The following is a 20326-nucleotide window of genomic DNA, read 5'->3' on the forward strand; positions in this document are numbered from 1 at the left end:
TCACAACCACCAAGTGAAGTAGCTTGAATAAATATATCTCTATTTTACATACAGAGAAACTGAGGCAAAGAGAAATTAAGGGACTTCCCCAAGGTGACAAATCTTTTAATAGCTTGAATCAGGACTCTCTAACCAGTATAGAGTTCCTTCCACCACATTCTAATATGCTAATTTGCACAAACTTCTTTCCTTCTTCTAATTCCAAATGAACTGTGATTAACTGAGAGAGTGAAAATAACTCAGTCATCATTAGTGTATTATAGACCTTTTTAAAAAATCTCAGTTAATTAAAAAAAGAAATCTAAGATTGGACCACCATCTATCTTTTCTCTGGCGTAATTTCTGCCGTGATTCACTACTCCCCACTATCCTTTTCACACTCATGACTTGGCTTGTCAGAAGAACATTAACATTTTGATTCTCTCAAAGCTCTGCATTTTATTACATCTGACAGCATCTGCAAGTAATATATGCGACTGATTAGTCAAAATAACAGCGAGTGAGGCAAGATGCAGGGGGTGGTGGCAGAGAGGGAAGGGAAAGGAATCAGCAGATAGCTTGCTGTCAAGCCAGCAAACAACTGGTTAAAACATTAGTTTTCATTTGCTTATGAAAAGCAAGCCTGCAAGCGAGCCTGGTAGATGTTTTACATCAGGCTATCCCTCAGACACCTGACAAACAGGAAATAGAGAAGCAGTTTAACATTGCAGCATCCCTGATCCTCCTTGCTTCAGTGAAGAGCAAAATTAGCTTTTCATTCCTTCCATTCTCCCATGCTATGTGTGAGCAAAGAAAGGGGATTTGCTTACCAACACAATTGCCTGCACTGAAAAAATGCTAGTGAGACCCACTTGTCAATTCCTTAGAACAAAAGGATGCAAGGCTACTTGGCTGTGCTAGACAACCTTACCAAGTATGACTCTATATGGCTGTGTTTCCTATCAAGTTTTGAATTTTACTAAAAGAAAAAAAAAAGAAAAGCTATCCCATCTGTTTATAAACATCTTCACTTAAAAGCGTTTTCCCCTAATGAGAAAAATAATAAAAGTTCTCTTTAGCTTTAAAGAGCCAAAAACAATGAATGATTTGAGTAGTCAGGAAGAATTCTGGGTCAAAGTAGCCATGAATTTGCTAATAATAAAATGCACTAGAAAAGAAATATAAAGCAACGTTTTGGTTTTTACTTTTTTCCAATCTGATGGAAAGTCTCCTCTCTGGGCACCCCAAATTTGCAATGTATCAACAAAATGGCACATAGTAAATGCTTAATAAATGCTTGTTGACTGCCTTTTTCAGGCTCAGTGAAAAATTATGGCATCTGCTTCCTTTGCCCTTTTCCTTAATAAGCAAGCTTTTTTCTTCACTAGCATTTTTCCTCTCTTTTACATTAAAAAAAACACCAATGTTTTATAAATACCACAATTACGGTTCAGCCTTGCCACAAAAAAAGAAGAAAAAGCTAAGGATGTGATGCTAAGGAGGCAGACAGCACGGTATAGTGGGAAAGTTTTGGATTTGGAATCGAAGTTGGGTTCAAAACCCAGTTCAGTCCCATCCTAGTAACTACCTGACCTTGGACCCTCAAGTTCTACTTTTTGAGCCTTAGTAGCCAAGAACCACAACAGTAATACTATCTCACATTGATACCAGTCAATAAACATTTATTAAGTGCCTACTATATTCTAGGCACTGTACAAAACACAGGGGATACAAAAAGTCACAAAAGATAATCCCTGCCCTCAAGGAGTTTACTATCTAATGGAGGAGACAATTACATTGCAATCTAATGTAAGTTGTTACAAATTTATGCAAACAAGCTATATACAGGATAAATAGGAAATAATGGAGGGAAGGAAGGCACTTTTGAATAAAGAAAGGCTGGGGAAGATTTCCTGTAAAATAAGGGATTTTATCTTGGATTTGCCAAGGAAGTAAGTAGGCAGATTTTGAGGAGGAAGAATGTTCCAGATATGGTGGACAGTCAGAGAAAATACCCAAAGTTTATTTGTGGAACAGCCAGGAGGCCAATGTTACTGCGTCAAAGAGTACCTGTCCAGGAGCAAGTATAAGAAGACAAGAGAGGTGCAAAGAGACAAAGTTAGGAAAGGCTTTGAATGCCAAAAAAAAAAAAAAACATTTTGTATTTGATTCTGAAAGTTATAGGGAATCACTGGATTTTCTTGAGTAGGGAGGTTACATGATTCAACCTGTGCTTTAGGAAAATCATTTTGGTGGCTGGATGTTAGATGGGTTGGAGAGATTTGAGGCAGGCAGAGGCACTAATAGGCTATTGCAGGTAACTAAGGTGTGCCTATACCAGAGTAGTGGCAGTGCTGAGGAGAGAAGGGGGCATATTAGGGAGATACTGCAAAGGTGAAATGGACAGGTCTTGGCAACAAATTGACTATGGTGGGTGAGAGACAGTGAGAAAGTCCAAGATGTCCCCTAGGTTGCGATCCAGAGGGAATGCGAGTATCCTGTAGTTTACAAAGCCCTCTATATACATGATCATACTTCATTCCAAAAAATAAAATAAAAACAAAATCCTATTAAACAGGTACTATCATTCTCCCCAACTTTTTTTACAAGTGAGAAAACTGAGAATGAGAAAGACTGTCATTTGCTGAGTGTCTAAGATTTCTTTCAGCCCCAACCCTAAGCTCTCTAACAGAGAATGAAAGGATACAGAATACACAAAAGTAGAAAAGACTTATCCCAATCGGATACAAAAATCACAGATGGTTTAAACCAAAGAAAGGTAGGGGGAAATTACTATAACCAAAGAGAGAAAGAAAAATTCTTCCTAGATCAGAAAGAGAGAAAAAATGGGGGGGCACTGTGAAAACAAAATATACAGTAACCCCTCAAAAAGATGTTTAAAGTTGATCTGAAAGATATTTACTCACATTGTCTGTTGTAATCCACTTCTTGTCAGGTCTTGGTCAATTTTAATGTGGCCACAGAATGTCAATGTTAGTTATTCAAAGTTCAGTGCTCATCAATTCTTAGACATGGTTCACACCAGTTTTCATTCTGAGACACACAATTAGACTTCTGGGGCAGCTGTTGCGAATATTGCCCCAGGCTGCTTTGGAGTAAATTTTATTTACTCCTCCACCCACATTTGTGAATAGGTATGGCATATATGACATGAAAATACCATCTCTGAGTACTATTGAAACGTGAGTTTTATCAACCTCAATTATGACTTGATTTTTAAAAATTAAATAACTAGGCTGAAGGCAAAAACTACGTAAAAAGCTATCAGGATATGTGGTGAGTAAAAACTGGAGGTCATATTTGAAAAGATGGGAGGATCATGTTATCTGTATTCCCTAAAGTCCTCATTTACCAGAAAAGGTATCAGACTGGTAAAGGGTAAATCTTGGCTTAGCCTTACGTGCAAATGCCTTTGTGTTCTTACTGCGAAAGAATTCTGAACAGCGTCCAGATGGAATCCACACCTAATCTTTACCCAGAATCCTTCAACTCATCCAAGAGAATTCATTTTAGTAAGGAGGCTATCATGGCTAAATGAAGACTGTATTTGCTATCACACTTGACTCCTTTATTTGCTTCTTTTTTTAAAAAAAAAAGGATTATAAATAATGTTAACATTATCCCTTTTCTTTTTTGTAGAGCTGTGAATTTGTACAACTATTCCGTACAGAAAATTGGAATTATGCAAATAAAGGCACTATAATGTTTATACTCTGTAACCTGGAGATTTCACTGCTACGCATGTACTATAAAAAGGCCAACCACGCACCAAAACAGTACCAAATATATCAAAATATTTATAGCATCATTTTTTTTTGTGGTAGCAAAGAGCTAGAAACAAAGTGGATGCTCATTAGTTAGAGAATGGCTGAACATACTGTGGAACATGAATGTAATAGAATATTATTATGCAGTAAGAAAAGTGGAGCCTGATGAAAATAAAGAAGCTTGGAAAGACTTCCATGAACTGATACAATGTCAAGTAAGCAGAATTGAGAAAACAATATATTCACTATACATAAAAAACAATGACAACCATAAAACAATAAACAAAATTTGCCAAATGAAAAAGAATTAGCTTGGCCCAGAAGATGACAAAGAGCAGTATATATGGACACAAGAGTATAACTGGCTCCTCTATGTCGATGGCAATGAACCCACAAGGCCTTAGGAAGCCTGGACTCTGTGGGGGTAGTCAGAAATGTATGGAGTTGAGTAACTGGCTTCTGACTCAGAATGAAGAAAAAAAAAAAGAGTATAAAATTCAAAGATGCCAAATGTTTTTCTTTTAAAAATGCTAGCGTAACAAAGAAAGCCACTGGGGAAGAACCTTTTCATTTTTTAAAAAAGCATTAAGTTGCTGATGTGTAAATCAAAGGAAGCAGGTATTTCAGCAGGCTTCCTCTGATGAAAAAGCAGGTAGCCCGTACTTCCCTACTGGTACAGCTCTAGCTAATGGGCAGGTTTTAAGTAGCAGCAATTAGAACAAGCATTAATTAAGGAATTAAATGTATCTTAATCACCAAATACTTGACAATTTAAGTTTTAATGAACAGTAATTAACCTGCAATTACCTGTATTACACGCAGGCTACCATTGTGATTTGTAGAGTAGCATACACAGTAGCTTGCCATATATAGTAAGTGGAAGCTGCATAAATGACTAAAGGCTGCAAGAATATCTCTATGTAGCATCTGGGAAATCTTTTTAAATTCTGTTAAGTGGCTGATAGAAATAACAAAAGGGGAAAGGTTATGATAGCAATAGATGTCAAAGAAAACACATTGTTTATCAAAAGAGGACATTTGTCTTTATTTATATTGACAACCTAGCAAAATAAAATGCCTCTAAAGTTGACCTGAACCAAAATGACAAATTATTCAATTCTGATCCACAAATGACAATTTTTGAAAGGTAGTTAGAAATAAAATGTTTTCCACATATGTCCTGTTGATAGAAACCAAAAATTTATGCTTTCTAGCATTCTGCATATTTAAATCCAACATTTAGTTAGACATATATACTAAGCAATGTTTGAAGTACTAGAGATATAAATGTTAAAAACAACTCTCTAGCAGCAAGGGTGAGATCTAACCTCCAACTACAACTCAAAGTGGAACCTTCACCTCTAACTCTCTGGTCACAGAGTAGTTTGAAAGATTCAGATAGACAGAGATCACTCCTTTCTTCAATGTTGAGATGACCTCTGATACCTCTCCAATTCTTATCATCCAATGATAGTGTTATTCTGGGTTACGGTCAATGTTGTGCTGGAGCCAGCTGGTACAGAGCCCGATTATTAAATTTTTCAGCATAAGCACTTACACCTCAGAAAACAGCAAAGGCAACAAATCAGAGCTCCATTTATTGTTTTGTTGATTGTTTAGACTTTAAGGAGAATATTAATGATACAGTTTAAATGTAGAAGTATATTGAGAGTACATCTCCCCTTACACACACACACACACCCCTTGTTGTTAAACAGTTACCAGCTGTTTATAATATTCCCTCTGAATTTTAGGAGGGCAAAGGGGGCAGCTAGGTGGCACAATGGGTAAAGCACTGGCATGGAGTCAGGAAGATCTGAGTTCAAATTTGACCACAGATATTTACTAGCTATGTGACCCTGGGAAAGTCACTTCACTCTGCCTACCTCGGTTTCTTTTTCTGTAAAACAGAGAATGAAATGGCAAAGTACTCTAGTATCTTTTCCAAGAAAACCTCCACTAGAGTCACAAACTATTATAGCTGAAAAATGATGGAATAACAGCAGCAGCAATGACAAATGTTGTCTGATGGAAGAAAATAATGAACCTGGAGTCAGACCTAGGTTCAAACACTACATTGACGACTATTACCTGTGTGACCTCTTAACCTCTCTGGGCTTCCGTTTCTTCAATAATATAATACGTTCTAAATGAACTCTATAGTCACTTCAAGCTCTGGTCCTGTGATCCTACACGTTTTCTTCTCCTAATGATGTATTACATTTCGACTCCAGAATGATGGGGAAGAGGAGAATTCTAGAACTGGATTAAGGAAGACCTGAGTTCGTATCTCACTTAGTAGCTGTGTGACTCTAGGCAAAGCGCTTTACTGTTTTCTGCCTCAGTTTCCTCATCGGTTGCTGAGACGATCAAACGAGATATTTGTAAAGCACTTTGCAACCAAAAAGCCCAGTGCTGTTGTCCTTTATTTGCTTCAGTCGTGTCCAACTCTTCCCGACCCATTCGAGTTTTTCTTGGCAAAGATACGGGAGTAGTTTCCATTTCCTTCTCTGGCTCATTTTACAGATGAGGAAACTGAGGCAAATAGTGCTAAGTGACTTGCCCAGGGGCACGCAGCTAGCGTCTGAGGCTGGATTTGAACTCAGAAAGAGGAGTCTTCCTGACTCCAATCTGCACTGCCTCCACTGTGCCACTCGGCTGCCCCCAAGGCATTATATAAATAAATACTATTAATATTATTATCATCATTATTCCCATATATTTAGTACCCAATGCATTCCTTTCACATTCCTAAATCTACCTGTTTAATAGAAGGTGGTCCTTTTCTATTGTGTTCCAAGATTTATAAAAATTAAGTGAATCAAATAACTAGAACGAAAATGAAGTCTTGTTTACAACCTTCACAAAAGGTTAGGCCCAATGTTTTGGCTTTGTTTTTTGTTTTTGTTTTTGTTTTGTTTTTGCTTTCCAGAGGAGAGTTAATAAAAGTATGCCTTTGTTGAAGATCTCTCCAGCTTGATTCCGAGGAGCTTTCTCCATGTAAATCTAGGGTTAAATCAATTTCCATTATTTCTCTGCCGTTCACCTTTTAAAGCCTGATCTCTCCCAGGTGTCAAGAAATTTAACCATCCCTTTAGCACAGCTGATTTTTTCACAGCCAGATGTGGAAAGCATTTTTGAAAGAAAAAAAATTAAATGGCTCGATTTGGATTATATCCCAGCTTACTTATACTAATAGATATTTTTAAAATTAAGCCCTTAACTGTCACTTAGCAGTCTTCAGAGCCAAGGTTATCAGAGTTAAATAGGATGAGAGTTCCCTACAGTTTTAATAACTGTAGCTTAAGTGAATACTGTGTGGCCCACTGAGCTTGGCTACGTTGGAAAGAAAACTGGAATTCAAGCCAGAAGACCTACATTTAAGTCCCTGTTCTGCTACTTACTGCCTGCTCTTAATTTTTGGGCAAATGACTCAATATTTCTGCCTCTCAGTTTCCTCATTTATAAAGTTATAGGGTTGGATTAGATGATCTCTGAGTTACCTTCAAGCTTTAAATCTATGATCTATTCATTTCCATTACATAACAAGTAGATGGGGATTTGAGACTAGAAGTCTTCCCACAAATGGAAAAAACATTAGCAAATTATAAATAATAATAGGTAATAATAAATGATAGTAGGTATTATATTCATGTGCATATATATGTGTATATACATATATATATATATATATATATATATATATATATATATATATATATATATATTTTAGCTGTTACTGTTGTTGTTCAGTCATGTCCAACTCTACGGGATCCCATGGACTTTGACCATGGGATTTTCTTGGCAAAGATACTGACGTGGTTTACCATTTCCTTCTCTAGTGTGTCCCCACTTTACAGATGAGGAATTGAGACAAATAAGGATCGAGTGACTTGTCTAGGGTCACACAGCTACCAAGTGCCTAAGGCCAAATTTGAACTCAGATCTTCCTGACTGCAGGACTGGAGCTCTATCCACTGTACCATCTAGATGCCCGTATATTATTATACCACATAATAACATTTGATGAATAATAATTAAATAAAAAATAATAAGTAAATAATAATAATAATAATAAATGATGGGATATTTGTCCACATTCTTCCCTGTTCTTCCCTATTTCTCCTCCCTACTTCTCATCCCTATCCTACCTCTTCAAAAAAAAATTTATACTGGATACAAAATTAGCTGGATTAGGTCTCTTTCAAAAGGTCAGTGCCTCACTTAATCCAAAGAAATAATCTTAGACAGACGCAGCTTCTCTTTGGGGGTATCTTTAACAACACATCCTATTGACAAGGTACTGTGACTTCATACATTTTAGCCTGCAAAAACACAACCCCAAAATAAGAGACAACTGAGCCTTTTTGATATCACAAACAACAGAACATTTTTTAGGTTAAGAGTACCACATATTTCAATTAATCAATAAACAAGCATTTGCTACTATAAATGAAAAGTGAAGTATATATACCTGATAAAAGTTGGGCCAGAAGGTACTAATTGCCAGTTCTGCTCTATTCCAGGTGCCAGTAGGAGCTCCAGATATGTTCCAGATTGGGTTCCCCAAAGGACCATTATTAACTTTTACATAAATATTCAATAGTCCAGGAAGGGAATGAGTTTTGCTGGATACAAAGTAGTGAAAGTCAATGCAATGGGTATCATTTTCTTTAAGCTGGGGTAAGAGAAGGTGGGTCCTTTGTAATTCTGGTCTCCCAGATGTGTTAACCAACATGAAAGAGCCTGTCAAAACAAAATAAAAAGCAGTCAGACTCTTAATCACAATTTCTGGTTACTATTAAAAAGACATATTCATGGAGAAAAGGACAATTGTTTGCAATGTTAAACACAGTTCATGTCAAATTTATAAAATTAAGAGCCATTCCCCAATTGATAAATGATTAAAAGATATAATCAGTTTTCAGATGAAATAATTAAAGTTATCTATAGCCATATGAAAAATATATTCTAACTCACTACTGAGGGGAGAAATTCAAGTTAAAACAATTCTGAGGTACTACTTCATGCCTATTAGGTTAGATGATGGAAAAGAAAAGGTAAATGACACATGTTTGAGGGGATGTAGGAAAAATGAGACATTAATATACTTTTGTCGGAGTTGTGAATTAATTAAACCATTCCAGAGAGCAATTTGGAACTACGCCCAATGAGCTATAAAACCATGTATACCTTTGACATAGCAATACCACTAATATGTCTGTATCTCAAAAGAGATTAAAAAAAAAACAAAAAGGAAAAGGACCTATATGTACAAAAATATCTATAGCAGCTCTTTTCTGGAGGTAAAGAATTAGAAATTGAGGGTGATATAAATAAGGGAATGGCTAAATAAGTTGTGGTATGTAATTATGATGGAATACTATTAAGCTATAAGAAATGAAGAGCAGGACTCTCTCAGAAAAACTTAGAGAGACTTACATGGCTTGACACAAAGTGAAATGTACTGGGTACAATGTAACAGAAATATTAGAAGATGATCAGCTGTGAATGACTTAGCTATTCTCAGCAATACGATGATCCATGGCAGCTCTGAAGGACTTAGGATGAAAAATGTTATCCATTCCCAGAGGAAGAACTGATGGTATCTGAATACAGATTGAAGCAACATTTGTGTTTTTTTCCACTTCGTTTTTCTTGAGTTTTTTTCCTATCTTTTCTTTTACAACATGACTATTATGAGCATGTTTTGCATGACTGCACATATATAAGCTATACGGAATTGCTTGCCTTCTCCATGTGGGGGGCAGGCAGAGAGGGAGGAAGGGAAAGAATTTGGAAATCGAAGTTTTAAAAACAAATGTCAAAATTGTTTTTACATATAACTGGGGGAAAATTAAATACTATATAAATACAAAAATATTAAATACAGTTCCAGTCACATCTCTCACTCATACACATTGCACTCCAGATAAATTGAACCATTTGATATATCCCATGGAATATACCCCATGCTGTTCCAATTCCATGCCTTTGCCTACACTTCTCCTTCTATCAAAACACTCTCCCTGAACACTCTTCCTCGGAGCTGCAACTAATGGGGCAACTATGGTTTTGCCCCAGGTCACTAAGGATGCCAGCAGCTTGTGTACTACTTTAGCAAGAAGAAAAAACTAAGCTTAGCAAGTGGTTAGTTAACAAAAGTGATTAGATAAAATAGGAGTTCAGCGGATGATGGGTTTCCTACCAAGGGGTACTATGTACCATCCCCTATCTAGCCCCACCCAGCTTCTTTTCCTAGCACTGGCCTTTCCAGAATCTGCCTTATAAGAAATTATCAAGAAATTTCTACAGGTAAGTACCAGCATTTCTACTTCAGGGTCTCTTGTTCTCCGCACCCTACAAAGTAACTCCCAAAGGCCCAATGGTCTCCACCCCCAACCCAAGGTTTAATCAGATCTATTCCCCTACTTCTACCTTCAGTATCACCTATCGATTTCTATCCATCCCTAAATGTTCCATCCAAATGCATCTCTTCCATAAAAGCCTACCTTCATCTCTTCTTCAAGGAAGAAAATAATGTTCCTTTTCTGAACATTCACAGCAATTTACTTATACTTCTCTCATCATTCTTTCATCACATTCCCAGCACCTAGTGCTGTGCCTAGAACACAGTGGGCACTTTATATATGCATCACGATTGACTGGCCTTGTGGTACAGTCATCTGTGTACACGTTTAGTTGTCCTAGTGGACTATGAGAAGTTCCGTGTCCCTCTGCTATGCTATTTAAAATAAAGTGCCCAATAAAGATTTGTTTAATGAATAAAACTGGTTTTTAAATGTTGTCCAAATTTCTTTTACCCTTGTTATTGTTCCTAAAAAAATCACATTCTGTATGCCATTATAACAAATTTAAAGGATTATTTGATGTTTACAGAACAGTTTATATTTTTGATATACATCATTATTATTAGTAGCAATAGTATTCTCTCTACTAAAGTTGCTTTTTGATACCTCATCATGGTTTAGAAGTGACCCAAAGTTTATAAAGGCTATGCCAGTGCAGCTTAAATTAACCCCAGCACATAGCAGAATGCCTGGCAAACAGTGGGTGCTTAATCAACACTTGTTGACTCTACCCGACCTGGAAAGACTTCAAGTAACAATTCTGATTACCTCAGTATCAACCTAGCTAAATTGAAGATTATCACCAAGTAGTCTGTAAGGTAATGAATTTTTCAGATGCAAAACTCTCAAAGTCATTTACCAAGCTGTAAGGTTTTGAATTTGCATCTGTAGAAAGAGTAACTTCCCTGAAAAAAAAAACCCACAGATCATCAAAGTATTGAAATAATCACTGGTGAGGGTGCTTTTTCCTGCCAACCCATTCTCCTACATTTTAATCACCTCTCTCCCAAGACTATGAAGTAACCAGGAGGAAAGAACGGCATAGCTCACATCACTTGGATCACATGGAGTTACCATTTCTATTCCTTCTGTTGAGATAAAGGACCACCAGACCTTTGCCATCTGATCTAGAACTGATTCCTAACTATCTAGGACTTACCAACTGCACTCCACCCTCCAGACACCCACGCACTATCTGACCTACAAAGGCACTTTAAGGATCCCTGGATTTTGTCTTCCATGCAGCTGCAGAACTCTTAGGACTTTTAGACTTTTCCATCTGCCCTGCAACTGACTCTTTTATAGGTGACATCACTCTCCAATGAGAGTGTGAGCTTCTTGATAGTAGGAACTGAATCAGTTTTTCTGTTCCCATCCCTTAGCATTGTGCTTGGCACATAATAAGCACTTAACAGGTGCATTTTCATTTATGGATTAATTCATTCCTTTCTATTATTTACTACTCACAATATCTTTGAATGTGGCTTTTAATACAAATAGAAAGTGGGTCACAGAAAGAGGGGGAAGCAACTTTACCAGACTTCCATAAAAAGTTAGTGACAGAGCCAAAATCAAATCCCCGAGGCTCCTGTTTTTCAGTCCATCACTTATGCAGCTACAGCCTGTTACCTCAGTGTTACCTCAGCTGCCACTTAAGCACTTATGAAGAAAACAAACTACTATTTTTTTTTTGGCCACAAAGCTGAAGAAAAGGAAAATTCCAATAGCTATTTGAAAATAGGGCAGTTTTCCCCCAAAGATGAAAGAAGGCCACTTTTCTCTAACCAAGCCACTGTCCGCCAGAATTTCTATATTTTTGTATATTTGTCACCAGCAAAACCCTATAGTTTGGGTTTGATATTTTTAACCCATACAAATCATCCTTGGTAAATTCAGATTTCTGAACTCTAAATCAAGTAATCATAATTGTTCAAATCTGGCTATATCTTCATACCAAGGAAAGTCCAGAGGAGGAACCTCCTTAGTAATATGGTCTATAATATTTCCAAGAAGAAAGCAGTGAATGTTAATTTGTAGATTTCACTTACTGTCCCCATTTTTAAAACTACTATATTTAACAAAAGATGTTAACAAAAAAGAATTTTAAAGCACATGAATAAGCCAAAATGCAGAAGATAAAGAGCAATTTTGTTACTCCCTTATTTAATTTATACTTTAAAAATATGTGTAACTGAAGTTCACGCTTTCTTATCAATCTTCTTTGTTATTTTTGCTATATTGAAATATTCATGTTTGCTTTTATGAATCTCAGTATAAAAAGGTTAAAAAACAGAAGGAAAACACCCTCCCAACAACAACAACCAGCTCTCCCTATTCTCCTCCTCCCCCAAAAGAAAGAAAATTAAGCCATTTGTCCTTTGCCAGTCACAAATATGAGTTGTTATGGCCAAGGGTAGGCTCAAACTGTGCAGAGGGCCAGTGGCAGCCAAAACACCCCCACATCAATTTGTTAATCCTGGATATAGGCCATTTAAGTATGGATTCCTCTGTGAGGACTAGAAGGCTGACAAGGAGAGGAGCTGTACCTGGAATATAGGCGCGGGGGAGGAAAAGCAGAACATCTGGTACCTTCCTGTTTTAGCTAATCCTTCTTGCCAACTATGTGCTAAGCTAGTTCTGAACAACTAAAAGACCAAAAGGGCTTTTAACACACACTAAAATTTTTTAGCAAATCAAGGCAAAGTCCCAGTCACTCTCCCTGAGCCATGGTAATCTCTGTACATCAGTTTGAAATATATTCTAGTGTAGAGATACATGCTCAGTGCTTGGATCGTTTACCTTAACTTTCTTTTTGGTTAAAAGGGTGGGTTCTGAGGAGGGTAATTGAGAAATGACAGTCACGTAAAAAAAAATCAATGAAACATTTTTAAAAAGAAAGTTCAGTCAATCACATCTACCAATTCTTTTAGTACCCAAGAATATATCGTTGATTCCCTCATTCTGATTACTGGACCTCATCAAAAGCACCCTAGGTGCTTTCTTACTATTCTCTCTAGTCACCCTGAGTTCCAACTTCCTATCAGCCGTATTATATACAGTGATTTTGTCTTTCTCCAACCACACTAAAGGTACATCCAAATTCACATAGGATTTTGAGAAAGCGACTTTTTGACTGTCTTTATTCTATCACTCGTGCTCCTTTATAGTCAAACAACAGTTAACTCACCAACTATTTTTAAAGACTTCAAAGTATTATTTCTATTCAGTTTCAAACAAATCATCTGTTTTTAGAAATTCTCCTATATGGCTGAATGTTTAATTTTCACCTTCTGTTTCAATGTTTTGACTGTGAGAAAATACATTTTCAAAGAGTAATTGGGTTTCCCTCTGTACTTCCTTCTTTACCTCTATTTTTTTTTCTCCACATAAGCCTTCCAACTGGGCATATAAATAAAAGGAATCATAATGCAAATTAACACAGAAATTCTGTTTGTGTTCAGATAACAAAACACCCTGAAGTCACTGGTATCTAAGTAGTGAATAAAACCTTGTAGGCATTTGAAAAGAATTCTGAGTTGATAGCTACTTGTTAAAAAGTGACAGTTTTCAGATCTAGACTTTGAAGGTCTTTAAGAATAATTATCTGAGTCTCCCGGAAAAAGAATAACTCTCTTATGTGCATATAAGAAGTCCACATCCTTGAATCTTAGAGGGAATTAAATTTAGCTTAATCATATCTAGTGGCAAATGCTTTTGATTAGTCCGTCTTCCATCATTGTTTGTGACAGCAGTAATAACTGTATGTAATTAGTTATCCTTTTCTAACCTATCATTATAATTTGCATTAGTCTATTAGAGGCTCTGGAGTTTAGGGGTTTTGGAAACTGCATGATTTATTTGCTTGCTATATATGAAAGGTTTTGCTCAGTGAATAAGTAATAAAATTTCTATTATCCGGCATAGTCAGATAATGTCTGTTCTGGTTAATCAAGTAACTGAATATAATTAATTATTCCTAATTATTCTAACTGATAAATTTAATGGTCTTCACGACCATTACAACATTTACCCTCCAGGTTTCCTTCGTTGAGACTAAATGAATGCAACTCTTAGGACTTTTTCCATAGGGTATCTTTTACATCTCATTGTTTATTTTGATTTTCTCCTGTATAGTCTTTCCAAGTTTTATCATCCTATCAAATTTGTGAATGCCACAGCATCAAGTAACAGTGATCAATCGCAACAAGAACTAGCACAGCAAATAATTTTGCAACTGAAGCAATAATATAAAATTGCTTACACACACACACACACACACAACTATCATGAAGAGTTAGCATAATGGTTGTATATTTTTTGCATCCCTTAGCTTTATGCACCTGAAGCAAAAGCCTCACTTGTTCTCAATTTATCAGGGCACCGAGACTGGCACTACATTGCTAAGGTAAGTTCAGAGATGTATAGAGAACAGGGTAACAACAGCTTTGCTCAAGGTGTTGATAGCTCAGGGAAGACAGATACTATGTATGTTATAGTCCCTCTAGTCAATTCACTGTCTCTATTCTCTTGTCCACCAGCCTTTGGGTAATGTAGCTGTGACACTTTACCCCCCTAAGGTTTGTCTCCTCAGAAGGACCTCACCAAAAGCACAAGGGGGCTTGTGATCATCAGCCAGGCCACAGGTGCACCGACCACACTCTCTGGGGGATGGACTGTCCTCTACCAGAACATCCTCTCTAACACACATCCAGACACTCTTCAATTAAATTTCCCCTTTTGTAAGAATTCCTACAGTAGTTACAGATTTGGGCATGTTCAGTTTTTAGCTCACAATAGATAGCTCTGTCATATTTATTTTAAAAAATCATTGATAGTTCAGTTCTGCCAAGTCAGGTTTTTAGCTACCTCAAGTGTCCATAACCAAGCTGCTGAACTAGGAGCAAGGGATAAGCAGAAACACAAGAGGACTTTTGGATTTCTGGCAGTAAAGAAAAGGCCTGTCTGATCAGTAAGAAGGGTGCATTATCTTCAAGACTAGGAACCTCTATAAAAAGCTAAGCCGTTGGGTATAAAAACTGAAAAAAAAAAACCCCAAAAAGGGTCAAGGAAAGGAGAAAAGATCAGTAAGAAGATGCTGCCAGCTGACTTAACAGTGGCAGGAATGGAGAGACAGTAAGACAGTAGATACAGTACCCAATCCCCAACAGTCCCATCTGTCAGGAAAGTGAATTTTAGCGTAAGTAAGGTAGGTTTTACTGTGTGTAAAGTGGATTTTTGTTATTATTTCTTAGAGTTGTTTCCCAGGATCCATGGCCATAACAATCTCCGCTTCCCAGGTATTAGATATGAGTTCCCAGGCTCATGGTTCAAAACATCTCCACCACACGTGCACAGCATTATGTAAGGATAAATAATATAAACATGTATGCTGAAACTGTAAACATCCACCATGACTGCACAGTGAGATATAGGGATGAGATCATGTAAACTTGTGAGGCTATTGCTGGCTCTGTGCCTTCTTTGCCTGATGCCCTATAAAAACAGGTGGGCATTGGTCCGTGAGTTGGGGAACCTTTATGGTTGAATGCACAAGCTGGAATGGTGTGTGCCTTGACTGGCCCCCTCAAGGCTTGGGAGGGGAGAATCTGTTTGCCTCAATCAGCCCCCATTGAGACTTGAGGGGATTTAGGGGAACCCTTTAGGGTAGAATGCACAAGTTGTGCCTGTTTCAATTGACCCCACCGAGACATATGGGTAGTTGTCCCCCACCCCCCCACCCCTTCTCACTGGCCTCTGTGAGCAGGGTAATTAGGGAATGCGGTAGGAGTTTGTGGTGCTTCCGTTATCAGCAATACTGTGTTAGAGAAGACTAGACTGGAATAAAGCTTATTATTAACCTCTTCAAAGCTTTCTTTCCTGTCCAACCAGATCAAGAGTGAACCTGTTAGAGGCTGGAGTCCAAACCTCTGGTGCCTCCTGTGTATTATCTAACACCATCCTATCATAAAGTGAGCACCCCAGCTTCTTAGACTGCCATTCAAGGTCAAACTATATAGAAATCGGTGGCAGAAGTCTTCCAATAGTGCCTGAAAGCTTCTCTGATTTATACAGCAGTATAATGACCAATATTTATAATAATAACTCTGGGTTTTCAAAAAGTTTATATGATTACTTTGGGCTCCTAGATCATAGATTTAAAACCGGAAGGACCCTAGAGATCATCTAATCAAGCCCTTCCTTTTTCAAGACGTTAAGTGACTTGCTCAAAGTATAATAGCCAAAAAGTACAAGAGTCTGGATGTGAACCTAGGTTCTCTAATTCCCATTCTCAACATTTTTCACCCACCATGATGTTTTGTATGTAAATAACAATAAAAATATGTTTCCTGGGAAGTGTGGGATAAATTTTGGAAATATTCTTATAAAACTGGTTAAAATAAAGTTTCAGTGTTCAAAGAACTAAACTTTGAATACTTGGGAAACAGATTTATTAAGCAGCTGCCATACTCTAGTCTCTGTGCAAATCAGCGAGAGTACAAATACATAAAGACATTCCCTTCCTTCCAGAAGCTTACACTCTAATGGGGAGAGACAACCCACAGAACTGTCATATAACTGCTGAGTCACTATATCTCTGAGGTACACACCTCTCCATTTCCATTTGTTGCATCTCAGTCTATAGACTTTGGATCACTTTTTTCTGTGTTTTAGGTAACTATTTCCCCCATAATTCAATGGATCTATGATCTCCTTGATGGGGGCACTCCTTCCAGTGGTGCAGAACTCAACCCATCACAGGATCACAGCATTTCAAAATCAGAAGTGATTTCAGTGGTTATCTAGTGGTCACCCAAAAAGAATGCTCATTATAATATAGCCAGCTAGTGGCTAGATAGCTTACATTTGAAGACCTCCAATGAGGGAGAATCTACTAACTCCCAACGGAATCCATTCCACTGTGGGATAGCTCTAAATAACACTAAATTTTTTTCCTGATATCAAGTCTAAATTATTCTCTTAGTAACTTCCACCCCCGACTGCTTCTGGTTTTGCTCTCTAGGTCCAAAAATAACAAATGCGACTCCTCTTCCACAAAACAGCCTTTCAAATATTTGAGGAAAGTTATCGTATTCCCCTGAGTCTTTTCTTCTCCAGGCTAAACATTTCCAGTTCAAAGTCTAAGTTTATTTTGAATTTCACCTTCAGAATGCTAGAATAAATACTCTTCCTTCAACCCAGAGTTATCTCTGATCCTAATTAACATGTCTTCACTACAACTGCTGAGGTTACTAATGATGAAACCAAATGGCACCAAATCCTAGAAAATAAAAAGCAGAAATGCCTTATGAAGGATGCTAACTGGACATTAGAGTAACATTACAAAGGAGAAAGACTATTCAGGACCTATGACATGCCACTGTCATTTTTTAAAGACCCACTTAGCACCAATTTAAATTTTTCAGTGAGGCTGACAGATCTGTTGATGAACCCTTTCTTTGTCCAACATTTATTCATGATTGTTTGGGTCTTAATATCTTAGCCTGTTGCCTCTTCTATATTCCTACCAAAATGTCAACAACACACATAGTATAGCTCCCTGAAAAACATACTGGACCTACCAATGAGTGGTAAAAGCTTTAATTTAGAACCTTTGCCATATTATAAAGATGAAGTGCTCTCCTGTGGTATTTGTTTCTTCTCCTCCTGGCTTCTGTGGAACCAAGTGTTCATTCATCTGACATGCCACTTCTTAACATGGACCTACGTACATGAATATGTTTAATCTGATGCCACAGAATTAGGAGGAAATCTATGGAAGCCTGTCCATGACTCTATGCCCTTGACGATTATGTCACTTCTGCTGCTTTGAGAGACGCTATTGTTTGCAAAGTACACATGTTAGTTTTTACTGTGTTGGTTATTACTATATCGTTGTCTTTGAGATATCCCATACCTACTACCATAACAACCAACCATTAAGATAAGAATGGCTGGCTGATTCGCTAGCTAGCTAGCTAGCTAGATAGATAGAGGATAGGCCAACAGTCATCTAGATAGACATAGTCTCTACAGAAATACAGAGAGAGTTTATATGTATGCACTGTATATTTATATATAGTATATGTATTATGTATGTACATATGTGTTTGCATGTATCTATTATACACATATACACATGTATGTACTTAAACATTGTGCGTATGTATATATTTTTTTTCTAAAATTTCTTAGACACAGATGAAAGGATTTTTTAATTGTGCAACAAAAAATTTACTTCACCATATAACAACAATTTAGGCTATTTTTATCCACTAGAAATATTCTCAGATCAATATTCAATTTGACAAACTTTTATTAAGTTTTCACTATGTGAAGACCTTGGGGTATGGCAGAAAGAGAGCTGGCCTCAAAGCCAGGAGGACTTAAGGCCATGACCTGCCTCCAACACATCCTGGTTATATATGTCTAAGCATGTCCCTGAACCTTTCAGAGCTTTGGGAACCCAGTACTCTATGCAATTAGAGAGAAGGTACAGGCTAGCGGTGGAAGAGAGTTTCCTGACCTGGGAATTTCTTATAATAATGACATCACAGGTACAGTTCCTATTCCATGTATGTGAACGCACTGTGTCAGAGATTACCAAGGCAAAAATGAAAAACAATGCCTGACCCTCAAGGAACCTACATTCTATTGGAGGATACACACAAGGAAAGAGATAAGAAAATATAACTTGAGGAGAAAGCAAACACTAAATCCTTGAGAGATCAGAAAGTGCCCCAAGGAAGTGAGACTAGAAGAAAGCTAGGGATTCTCAAAAGCAGAGGGGAAGATGGAAAGCAATCTAGGCATAGAGATCAACCTCCACAAAAGGAGAGATAGAGGATGGAAGGCCAAGTTCTGGGAGTAGGAAGCAGGCCAGTTTGGCTAGAATGTAGAATACGAATATGTATGGATAAGTGGACTAGAACCAGATTATGAGGGGCTTTCCTTTTATCCCAAAGGCAATAGAAAGCCATGGAAAATAGCACACTTCATCCACAACTGCTCTTTTCATTAATGAACTTCATTTGTGGTATATTATTTATATTCCTAGTTGAATAAATAAAAACGCACAGTAAAAGCAAATTAGATTCAATTTATAAAGACTTACATAAATAAATTACATGACTTAAAACACATCAGTGGAGCCAGAACATGATGCCCTGTCAACCAGTCTTGTAAAAAACCTTGGAGACCTACTTGTTAGAGGAAGAATAACCACCAAAGAATGTCATAGTAAACAGATGAAATCCTATGGGTTCCATTTAGAAATGTGATGGGCTTCCCCTTTATAAGAAAAGTGAATCTTTAATGAGAACTAAATTGTGTTACAGTGTAACATTTAGATGCACCATATTAGCTGCTTAGCTAGAAAATATCTTGAATCTGTTCTCTAATTTATGAGTAAAGAACTGACTTAGAATAAAGTAAATACAACCTTTTAATTATTTGATGCAGCTAATGACTATCTCAGGAAATGAAACAAGTACTTCAATGGAGTAGTGACAGACAGACTCATTTAGAAGGGTCTTAAGAGATGGTTTAATTTCCCACATGTCAAGGAATTATTGATTGACAACTTTGGAAAGTGACTTATTTTTGGTTCTAAATCCCAGAATGGCACAAGCCATCACAATATAAGCTTTCTCCATATTCTTCCAAATTGCTGTCAGTTCTGAGGTACCCACTGCTCCCTTTCATCTCCCTGCTCTCCCTCCCTCCATCATGGGTCAGCTGAATGATGACATTTTTTTCCAAGATAAAATGATTGAGTTAACTTTAAAATGTAAAATACCAAACTTAGGAAGAAGTCAGTACTCAATGGAAATATGGCTTTGGATGATAGATAAAAGGTCAATTATTATGTCATTGTGTTTTAAAGTAGCATCCATCTTTTGTTTTTTTCTGGAAAAAAAATCTTCTTTTAGGAAGAGTGAGGAACCTGCGGCCTTGAAACAACATGTGGCCTTCTAAGTCCTCAAGTGCAGCCCTTTGCCTGACTCCAAACTTCATAGAACAAATCCCCTTAATAAAAGGATTTGTTCTGTAAAATTTGGACTCAGTCAAAAGGTCACACCCAAGGACCTAGAAGGCCGCACGTAGCCTTGAGGCCACAGGTTCCCCACCCCTGCGCTAGGGTATCTCACTACAACTTTAAAAAAAATTATTTTTAGTTAGCAAGAATCT

The 20326-nt window shown here is 37.3% G+C and overlaps 1 protein-coding gene across 4 annotated transcripts in view; it reads right to left on the reverse strand.

The window, feature by feature from the left end:
* The window catches only part of PTPRM (protein tyrosine phosphatase receptor type M), a 1028886-nt gene that overhangs the window by 669676 nt on the left and 338884 nt on the right, over nt 1–20326 (reverse strand). For all 4 annotated transcript variants that reach the window (XM_036752813.1, XM_036752827.1, XM_036752817.1 and 1 more), the window contains one exon: nt 8242–8513. In XM_036752813.1, the coding sequence (XP_036608708.1) occupies nt 8242–8513 (272 nt within the window). The remainder of the gene's footprint in view (nt 1–8241; nt 8514–20326) is intronic.

The sequence above is a fragment of the Trichosurus vulpecula genome, chromosome 1 (assembly GCF_011100635.1).
Source record: "Trichosurus vulpecula isolate mTriVul1 chromosome 1, mTriVul1.pri, whole genome shotgun sequence".
NCBI classification, from domain to species: Eukaryota; Metazoa; Chordata; class Mammalia; order Diprotodontia; family Phalangeridae; genus Trichosurus; species Trichosurus vulpecula.